Source organism: Hoplias malabaricus, chromosome 14 (assembly GCF_029633855.1).
Source record: "Hoplias malabaricus isolate fHopMal1 chromosome 14, fHopMal1.hap1, whole genome shotgun sequence".
Classification (NCBI taxonomy): Eukaryota; Metazoa; Chordata; class Actinopteri; order Characiformes; family Erythrinidae; genus Hoplias; species Hoplias malabaricus.
Window position 1 is genome coordinate 34,608,698 of NC_089813.1, and position 10,733 is coordinate 34,619,430.

General features: G+C 39.0%; 1 protein-coding gene across 2 annotated transcripts; it reads right to left on the bottom strand.

Moving 5' to 3' along the window:
* Window positions 1-719: 719 nt before the first annotated feature.
* On the bottom strand, window positions 720-10,360 carry unc45b (unc-45 myosin chaperone B). 2 transcript variants are annotated; one of them, XM_066644239.1, is made up of 20 exons: window positions 10,297-10,360; window positions 9,147-9,317; window positions 9,011-9,047; window positions 8,720-8,895; window positions 8,170-8,259; window positions 7,860-8,027; window positions 7,512-7,677; window positions 7,221-7,391; window positions 6,734-6,905; window positions 6,338-6,638; window positions 5,503-5,597; window positions 5,215-5,356; window positions 4,966-5,106; window positions 4,031-4,158; window positions 3,817-3,883; window positions 3,611-3,724; window positions 3,391-3,506; window positions 2,384-2,501; window positions 2,125-2,280; window positions 720-1,178 (listed from the first exon to the last, which is right to left on the bottom strand). In XM_066644239.1, the coding sequence occupies exons 2-20, from the start codon at window positions 9,315-9,317 to the stop codon at window positions 915-917; spliced, it is 2,793 nt and encodes a 930-aa protein (XP_066500336.1). In that variant the 5' UTR covers window positions 10,297-10,360; the 3' UTR covers window positions 720-914. The 2 variants fall into 2 exon arrangements, with proteins under 2 accessions (XP_066500336.1, XP_066500334.1); XM_066644237.1 differs by having other exon boundaries at window positions 10,147-10,313.
* Between the last annotated feature and the right edge of the window lie 373 nt (window positions 10,361-10,733).

Here is a 10,733-nt window from a genome sequence, read left to right on the forward strand (position 1 = left end):
GAACGAGGCTTGGGTTGTACGGATAATGAAAAAGTTTCATATGTGAATATCAGTAATAATTGATGAATTTCCGTTCTTGTTAAAACGTATAAAATTATAATTATTTTATTAATATGTTGTTACATTATTAAAAAATCCACAAAATTATTGTTATAACTACAAAGATAATGAATAATTTTTCTATGGCCTTGGACACTGTTTTAAAACGTTTTAGATATATTCTGGGCACAACATCTCTTTTTAACTTTCATGAGCATTTGCCCATTGATACTGCAGTGCTACAAAAATACATTTACTTATTTATTTTTTTTTTTTTTTTGCGTAATAAAACTAAGAACCAACCTTCTCAACTTGCAGTGGAAGGTTAAATGGAGATGGAGGTTAGGACTACTTGTATATTCATTTATTTTCACATACAGAATGAATGTAAAGGGGCTAGAGTTTAAGCCCACTCTTTGTTTGTTTTTGGAAATAACTTTAAAATATTTATTTTTGATAAACAGATTAGATTTTAGGGACATAATTAAAGACAGGAAGTGGACTTATCTGTATCAAATATCACTGAACGACTTAAAAAATCTCAATGACTACATTATATGCTAATTTAATATATTCCCACTAAGCTACATGGTGAATAAAGAAAACTGAAACAAAACGTCTATTTTCTCTCAAAAATCTATATATTTATAAACATGTAAAGTAATCTCACACATAGATGATCATGTATCAAAGAACAAAACAAAAACAAATTAAGGACCCCATATTAAAACAAAACAAAAAATGATCTATGCATCTTGTGCCATGCGTATCATTATCAATAGAAAAATCCTTCCACTTTCCCAGAAAGCAGAGCAGTCTCTGAAGGCTTTTTTTCTATCTCTTTTGGGTATCATTTTACAAGTTTTGTTTCTAATTTATAGTGTAAAGGGTTTGATAAGTCCAAGATCCATGGCTTTGGAGAGGCAGGCACGTGCTGCATTAATAGCATCTTGTTTTTTGGGTGTGTCCTCTTGCTTGCCCACATAGGAAAGGATCTCCAGCAGCTCACTCTCAATCAGCTTCTTGGCCAATTCTTGATCAGCATCCAACATGTTGAAGATAATCACAAAGCCTCTGTGCTGGATCAGAGGATTTTCATGGAGACACAGCCTCTGCAGGATCTCAAGCCACTGCACAGTCTGCCATTCAGAAAAATAAAAAAAGACACAATCAATAAAGTATTAGTGAATTGTCATAAATATGTTCATCAGGGCATTCATCCACTGCAGTTTCTTTGTGAATGAATTTCTACTTCAATTTTCTGCATAGTTTTTAGTAATTTTCTAAACTTAGCTAGTTTCCTTTTTTGTTATGTTAGTGATATATATGATATATATGTTTTTTTGCCTTTTTATTAGCTGATTTTTTTTACTCCTCCCAGTTTAGTCATTATTCAAACTCACAAGACTTGACTCCCCTTATTTAAAAAAAGGCAAATTCTGAGTAAGTCCAACTTCTGAAGAGAATTTAGAGAGCCGTGAATTTCCTGTGGGTTAATTGTGATAATTTGTTCTAAGCCTGGAGGTTGTGGGTTCGATTCCCGCTCCGAGTGACTGTCTGTGAGGAGTTGGTGTGTTCTCCCCGTGTCCGCGTGGGTTTCCTCCGGGTGCTCCGGTTTCCTCCCACAGTCCAAAAACACACGTTGCAGGTGGATTGGCGACTCGAAAGTGTCCGTAGGTGTGAGTGTGTGAGTGAATGTGTGTGTGTGTGTCTGTGTTGCCCTGTGAAGGACTGGCGTCCCCTCCAGGGTGTATTCCCGCCTTGCGCCCGATGATTCCAGGTAGGCTCTGGACCCCCCGCGACCCTAAATTGGATAAGCGGTTACAGATAATGGATGGATGGATGGATGTTCTAAGCCTAGATATATTCATCAGATCTGATTTAGCCAATGTTTTAATTTATTTAATAAATAGCCTCCCATTTTAACAAAGAAAATCAGAAATCAGAATTCTATGGCTCTCAGTGGAGATGTCTTGGTAGCAACTGTGTACTCTTCAGCACTGGAAGTATAAAAAAAAAAAATTCTAGATGTTTTCTTTTTAAAGATAGTACTACAGCTGATGGCACATCAGTTATGGTACATACCACTTTTGTCATCTTTACAGCGAGCTTCTTCTCTGCTGCTGTGAGCATAGCCAAAGCCCCAGCTGCTGCTATCTGCAGACTGTCATCATCTTCAATGCAGAGGAGAACAAGGAGCTTCAGCTTGTCATTCCCATCCTCCAGATACCTGTCTTGAACCTGTCGGAAGATGTTTAAATTTTGGTTTCCACAATTTTCAAAGACTTTAACATGAAGATATATATTTGGAAATAAGTCTGTGCAAGTGAAGTTTCTCTCTCACCTCTTTGCAGCACACCAGATTACACATGCACTCTGTAGCAGCCTGTCTAATCTGCTCATTCTCTTCAAACATGTAGTTCTCAATCTCTGGAAGAGCTTTTTCCTTTAGGATTTTCACCCTGAGACCAGAATAAAGTGGGAATCAATAGTGCTAAAGAGTCAGCAAATTCTAATGTGAAAAATGAGTTAATGTAAATAAAACCACATTAGCCTTAAGAAATGATTATTGGCTAAAGCTTTAATTCATCACTAACATTAGCATGAGTAGCAGTTCTTAGCTTGGGTAGCGCAGACCTTGGAGCACTGAAGAAAAAGCTCAGAAATGGTATCTACTTAGTATATTTTAAATTCTTCTTGTACTAAACCTGCTTTGTCCACATGCAAAACTGCGGTACTAGTTTAAAAGTGTGTCATTAAGCTGGTGTCATTAAGCATTATTTAGTTTGCTATTTGTATGGACCACACCTGCGAAGGCTGAAACAGGGAGGTGAACTCAGAAATGATTTGTGGGCAGGAGTTCAGGGTGGCATTGGAATGTGTGTAAAGTTGGACAGATGAACCCAAGAGAAAGGGTGAGGTGGGAGAGAGTATGTCCAATGTGGAAATGACATGAATTTTGGGAGTATATACAGGGCTAAGGGGAGGGGTTCAGGCATGGTTCCTTGTTCCAAAATTATGTTTTCATGTATGTTTTCATGGCAGCTACAGAGTTTGCATTGCTCCTTCCCTGTCACTGCTTGGCATAATTTGTGGAGTGTTGACAGTGTTTAGATGCATGTTCTACTACCGTATTGGGGTGATATGAGGTACTTATATTAGAGGAGCTCTACACTAGGCTAGAATGTTACAGCATGTATGAGTGAATCTACCATTAGTGTGATGTGTGTGCTGTTGAATGAGGTCTAGTTCACCCTGTTAGGCCTAATTTTGCTCTTCCACACTGATATTATCAGTTTGAAAAAAAAATCTCCATAGCATTTATCATGACAAGTAATTGATAGTCCTTACCGCAGCTTGTCATTCTGAGCAGCCAAATTGGTAAGACTCCTTAGGGCTTCGTAGTTCTGAATACCATCTCTTTCTGTGTTCAGCAGGGTCACGAGAGGTCGCACAACTTCATATATCTGCCATATGGAGAAAAAGAAAAGAGTCACCATCACTGTGGTTCTTCTGATTAACCATCTCATCTGTTCCATCCCAACAAAGCAAATGTATAAAGTGCTCTTACCCTCTCACCAGGGAAGGCAATCTCAGGTTTAGAGATGGCAGCAATCTTAGCAAGAGCATGAGAGGCCTTTATTTTTCCTGTTTCTGTTCCTTCTGTGGCTAAAGGAATCAGAGCCTGTGTCACAGAAACACAAATATCAAGAGGTTTATTCACCAAAGTTTACTTAAAAATGCATTAGACATAACTCAAAAGACTCCTCCTCTTACCTTTCCACCACCCTGGGCAACAATTGTGCCACGGTCCTTTGGATCTTCTGATAAGGCAAGGAAAACCCTAAGTATGCAAATGAGGCAAAGTTAACGTTAACATTTTTATGTTAGAATTAAATTTTAATACTCAAAAATGTATGAGTAACAGTAGATAATGCCCATTCATTGAGAAATGTATGTCACCTGAACATAGATGGGCATTTAACTCTACCTTGCTAGCATTTCTTTGGTCTGGTCAGTCAGGATGGAGCTGTCTGCTTTTACCATAACCGCCAGAGCTGAGGTCACATCAGCTTTTAAAAGCCTCTTCACTCTCCTCTCAATGAAGTCTTTCTTGTCCTGAGGTAAATAATAAACTTTACATTATATATTTGTTTAAAAATTTATGTAAGTGCATAAAAAAACGTTAAGAAGCTTCACTAACATTTAAAAATATATGTAAATATGCAGTGATTTCATGTTGAACCCCCATGATTTTTATATGAAATCCCCAAAAATGAAGGGGATTATATGTGAATTTATATGTTCATAATCATTCATTCATTCATTCATTCATTCATTATCTGTAAAGGCTTATACAGTTCAGGGTCGCGGTGGGTCCAGAGCCTACCTGGAATCACTGGGCACAAGGCAGGAATACACCCTGGAGGGGGCGCCAGTCCTTCACAGGGCGACACACACTCACTCACACACTCACATCTACGGACACTTTTGAGTCGACTGTGACACTACCAGCTGTGCCACCCATGTTCATAATCATGCTAAATTTCATTTAAATTTAATTTCCAACCAAAGTGGCCGAAATATGAAATTAATTTTACTTTTATTTCTGAGGAGATTAGATATAATGTCAACCTCTTGCATCAGAGGAAATATGAAAAATAAGGGTTTCAAAAGGGTTTCATTTGAACAGGACTCAATAGATATAGAGAAGAAGGACTTCTAATAACAACACAAGGCCATTTTGATATTCCATGTCATATTTATAATCTAAATCTAAATTAATTTTTTCTATTCTATTTCTTTAAAGATTTTTACAGGAGCTGTGCTGTACATAATAAAGTTACTGAATTATTCACATTAGTTAATGGATGTCATGACTTATCCAGAAAAAAAACATTTAGGAGTAATAAACTTGTTTCTTACCTTTGGATGCTGCTCGGGAACATGCTGCTTGGAGAACTTGGCCAGCTGCACCATTTCAGGAATGATCTCTTTCTTATCATAGCTGTTTGTGCAGTTCACCAGCGTGCAGGCAACACTGTAGAGGATGGTCTTATCCCTGGACTAAAAGAGAAAAAGACATTTTTTTGTATTTGTGATTCCTAAATTAATACGTATTCTGTGTGAATAGTCTTTAACAGGAGTACGATACCGAGTCTCAGCTGGCCTTACCTTAGCGAGTTCAAACATCGCTCTCATAGCTGGCTCATCCTCAACAAAATCATCTTTCACATCAGCATCACTGGTGAGATAAGCCAGGCCCTCGATTGCCCATTTTCTAGTGCGAACGTCAAGGGTGGGGTTGCACAGCCATCTGTAAGCAAGCATATAACATGCAGTCACTCTATTGTTAACCTTGTGGAAATAACTGTTGCTTATTCATATGTACGTTATGGCATGCCCGATGTAGAAAAACTACATTCCTTCAGTGTCAGTCATGTCATTGAACGACACACTCACTTTCTGCACTGCTTAGCCAGTTTCTCAGTAGAGCCCTCAGCAAACTGTCTCATGCTGTAATCATCACCTCCAGCGGAGCCCAGTTTACACAAACCCTGAGAAAAGATGTAGGTTGAAGTTATACATTCAAGGAGTCATGGAGGTGTTATGGAAAACATTTACTCAAATGATCGTCATCAAATGATTCTCAGTTTTTTTAATAAAAGATTTTCCATCTTTAAAGAGTACCATTCCTAGTACCCAGTCTAGTCATTTAGTTTACATTCATTTTGATGACATTACAAACACTTAATTTACTATCAACCCACATAGCCTACAGCAGTTTAGCTGCTCTTGTTCATGTTAAAGTTGTAAGAAATTAGGTGTGTTCCAATAGTGACATTCATTCATTAATTATCTGTAACCCTTATCCAGTTCAGGGTCACGGTGGGTCCAGAGCCTACCTGGAATTATTGGGTGCAAGGTGGGAATACACCCTGAAGGGGGCGCCAGTCCTTCACAGGGTGACAAAGACACTCACACATTCACTCACACACTCACACCTACGGACACTTTTTAGTCACCAATCCACCTACCAACGTGTGTTTTTGGACGATGGAAGGAAACCAGAGCACCCTGAGGAAACCCACGCAGACACAGGGAGAAAAACACCAAACTCCTCACAGACAGTCACCCGGAGTGGGAATCGAACCCACAACCTCCAGGTCCCTGGAGCTGTGTGACTGCGCCACTACCTGCTGCACCATCATGCCGCCTCCAATAGTGAGAGTATACACAAATAAACTTGCAAAATTAGTCAAGATGTATTTTTAACCAGCAGTTTTTCAGTGCTTACAACTAGCGCTCTGATCTTGATCCTCTCGTTCTTGGTCTTCTTGTAGATGTCCTTGAGCAAAGACACTCCATTGGAGATAATGAAGGAGGCTCTGCTCATTTTGGTGGATGCGTGGATGATGGCTTCTATGGCCACCAGCTGGTCCACCTCTCTCTCAGAGGCACAGAGAGCCACCATCATCTCCATCACACCCTGACGACCCACCAGCATGTTGCCCACATCGAAGGGTCCCTGCAACACGCCTGAAAGGGCATTGATGGCATGGATGTTCTTGTCCATGTCATTGGGATCAAACTTGCCCCTGTGAGTGAGAGCCAAAATGAGTGGTTTGAATATGTCGTATGAACAATTATCACTGCAATATAAGACAGCAATATTAGATGAGACTCTGCTTACTTGATGTATTCATCACAGATGTCCCTAAAGTTATCTCGCTCAGGATCACAACGCAGGTCATCATACAGCTTGCTTAGGAGGACGCTGGCAATAAGCTGGGTATTTTCTGTCATAGGCAGCTGGTCAGGCAGCTCAGGCACCTGACCACACACCTTGAGAATCTTGTTTAAGCCTGGGTTGAAGAAATAAATATTATTAGAATTTTTAAAATGCTACTCTACTGTTCTGCATGATCTGCATATTATGTGTCAGTATGTTGTTGTTGTTGTTTTTTACTGATTTTAAGATGCAAAGCACCTCACTGAACTGGCCTGTGACTCACTCATGTTACACAACTAGCAGTTGTAGCCATGCATGTTTATTCTACACAAAAGCAGAACATGAATGATCCTGTACATCCTTGAAAAATAATTCAGAACAATAAAGAAGCACTTTTGAATCACAAAACAATCTTTCAGTGAATGGTTATGTCTAAGAATGCTCTAACCATGATCAATGGTGAAGAGGGTCTTGGAGTGCTCAAGGTTTTTCTTATCCTTCCTGGGCACATTCTTGTTCAGTAGATTAAGTGCCTGATCTCTGCCATGTCCTGAAACTTTCTTACTGCCGATCATCTCCAGCAGTGCCAGCAGAATAGTCTTCAGATCCTTGTTTGAGTCTGAGTGGATCAACAGCAAAGAGGAAAAAAATGCTTTATGGATAAAACGAGAATCCAAACTAATTCTATTTTATTTCTATTCTATTCTCATCACCAGTTTAACAGTATTTTCTGCCTTACCAAGCACAAGAGCCTCCTCTTTGCCATAGACTCTGTTGTCTGCCCCAGAGAGGGAATCATATACGCATTGGAACAGGTTACAGGTGGCAAGCGCAATCTCTTCATTGTCCATGGCCATAATGCTGCAGAGCTTATCAATTCCTACTGTGTGGATGATGGCGGTGGCCTGTAAAAGCACACAGTATAAAGTGGTTAAATTAAAAAGTGATAAATAAAAATAAGTACCTGGAGGACTAGCACTGCTTCTGCTGCTTGTTTTTAAAATTAGAATTTTGCTACAATGGTATGCAACAGTAGTGCAGTATGATAATGTGCACATGTCTCAACCCTTCTACTGCTGTCACTCACCCTCGCTCTGTGGCCAGTGCACATTCCTGACAGAGTCCGGATGGCAGCCAGGATCATCTCCACCTTCCCAGTCTCAATTAACTGCATGAGCAGAGCCACGCCATTATTCTGGAAGATTCTCTCAGAGCCTGCATCTTCCCGAGCCAAGACTATCAGGTTGTTGGCCGCCTGAAAAAGCATACGTTTAAATATTCTGAAAGAATAATTTCAGATGTATGCTTCCAGATGTATACTACTGATATAGGTATGGATTTGCATGGAAATACTAAAGATTATAGGAACAGAATAATGAAAGGAAAATAGTTAGCACCTTCTCTTTCTTGTCCTTTTCAGCCTCATCGTTCAATAGAATATCAAACATGTTCTGCACCCTGGAGTCTGTGGAGAAAGTGGTCTTCAACTGGCAAAGAAATGAGAGGTTCAGAAAGTGTTCAGTCACATACCATGATCATTCTTTTAAATCCTTGGGCTAACTAATAAGAGACTTCTAGTACTGTGTTTATTTAAAGGGCAGTGTATAAGATTAAGAGGATCTATTAGCTGAATCAATAACCCCATACTAATATATGGAATAAAAACATATACAAAATGCATTAGCATATAATTAACTGAAACTTAGAATCTTAGAATAAGCTTTTAACATTTACATAGGGAGCTGGTCCTTTCCTACATAGGCGTCAACCTCACCTCTGAATGACTTGGTCTGTTAATTTTAAGAAATAATATTTGCAAACTAAGGAATATTAACAAAATTTGACCAATGACCTGCATTGAAAGCATATTGTTATTAAAAGTTATTTAATTTTGCTGCCTCTGTTCATTTAGTTTTCTGCAAAGATCTTGTAGAGCAGAATTCCCACCTTCTGTTGAATCTCAGCTCCAAGTCTCCTGAGAGTTTCCAGGAAGGTCCTGTTTTTAGGCTCCAGTGTGGCACACCTCTGGACATCTTTAAAAGCCATGTCCAATTTACCTAGTTTTTCTAGCGCTTGGCATCTTCTGTACAGTGCTTTGATATCAGAGGCATCCTCATCTATGGCTGTAGTAATGAGAAAAAACACACACAGATTTGAGCAATATAATTGCAACTTCACTTATCCTATGCAAGTATTTAAAAGCAGCTTTATATAATCCACTGAAAAAGAGAAATGTACCTCTGGAGGCGTCTGAAGCAGCGCCAGTATAGTTTTCCTAAACAGGAAATTAAAAAGAAACATTTCGGAATGTAAATTATCCAAAAAGTAATTACCATTTGTTACAGGGTAATATAGATAATTTGAGAGAAAATACCTGTTTGAGGAAGCAAGCCGATCTGTTTCTGTAGATAACAGCCAGGGCTTTTTTGTCCTTACAGGTTTTGATGGCTTTTGTGTAGCACTCAATGGCTTTGTCAATCTCCCCTGCCTGGAAGTGCTTGTTGCCCTCCTCTTTAAGCTGGACTGAATCTCCCATCTCCCCCATCTGTAAAAAAGATACTTAGGGCATTAATGCTACAAACCCATGAACTGGTATCAACACAACATACTGTGTGTTTGTCAAATAAATTCAAATTGTCAGATCACATGAACACAGATGTATTAGGTGAGTGAAAAAACTAGGTGCATAGTCTGTCCCAATTGTAAAAACACAAAGTAACAAAATCTACAATATATTTACACATTAACTTATGCAATACAAATTATTTCCATACATATTGCACTGTGAAAATATTCAAGGTATCAATTAATATAACTATGGAAAAATATGATATTAGATAACTGATCACACGTGGAACTATGATAACTCAATTAACTGCCAAAGGCCCTGCATCAAAGCAAAGATAGGAAGCTTTCATGTAAAACTGTACACATTTTACAGTCAGACATATTGCATAAGTTATACACATGCAGAGCTATAACAACGGTATGGTTTTAATTCACAAATCATTCAAAAATGGTAGTTCTTGAATATTTGTAAGCACTTTTCATTCAATCAAACATTTCCTGTGAAATTCTCAAGTACAAACTCAAAAAAAAATCACATTTACTTTGCCATAGATGTAACTCACCTTTCTCTTTCCACTTCTGAATGTTCTTTAACAAATGGTCAGGCACATGTTATCATCTCAAACTGTGAGGGTCCTACCCTCATGCCTTATTTGGGCAAAAGTTTTACCCTGTTGGGGAGGCCTTACCTTCACAGAAGTTTAAGACTTACAACAATCTGTAAAGATAAGCTACCACACAACTCTGGAGCCCTTTATCAATAATAGGGAAAAAAAAACCACTCCAACCTGCAAGAAGTCACATACCGTTATTGCCGCCAGTCAGTTCCTGGATACAAAGTCAGTTCAGTAGTTGATCAAGAGGTTATAATGCTCTTCAGGGTTTTTACTCTCACTGAGACAACCCCCCCAAGCTGAATTTATATATATATATCTCTGAGTGAAGTGGGAACATACCAGGAGTGTGGCCTAAACCAATTCCATCAGGGCCATCAGGGGTAGTGCAGCATATTCAGCTAACTCATCTGATGAAGAGAAAATGGCCATTTTGCCTTCGTAGCATTAGCTTGCACTTTTAAATTTCCTCGTGGTGTTAAAATAGTCAAACTCAAAATATTTTTGACATTGCTTAGAAAGAAAAATAATTTGGACAGCAGTCCACCCCTCCAGAGATAAAATGAAGTGTCTCAGATATGGTCTATTTAAAGTGTAAGCATGACAGCTGAGCAATCAGTAGCACATGTGAAACACCCCCCCCCCTCCTCTTGACAGCTGAAACAGTACAAGCCCGACTTGAGCTTTCTAGAATACAGGAGATCTCTCCTGCAAAAGAAGGCGTGAAAGAGTGGGGGGAAAGCCTACAACCTTCTGGGACAATCTGAATGCCCAACTGA

What these genes read in the sequence shown, in the direction of transcription:
- unc45b (XM_066644239.1), bottom strand. Translation starts at nt 9,317, where the DNA reads ATGGGGGAGATGGGAGATTCAGTCCAGCTTAAAGAGGAGGGCAACAAG. An exon ending in ATCTGTGATGAATACATCAA is followed by an intron (nt 6,639 to 6,733) that starts GTAAGCAGAGTC and finishes TCTCACTCACAG; the next exon opens with GGGCAAGTTTGATCCCAATG. An exon ending in TTCCCGAGCAGCATCCAAAG is followed by an intron (nt 4,159 to 4,965) that starts GTAAGAAACAAG and finishes TATTTACCTCAG; the next exon opens with GACAAGAAAGACTTCATTGA.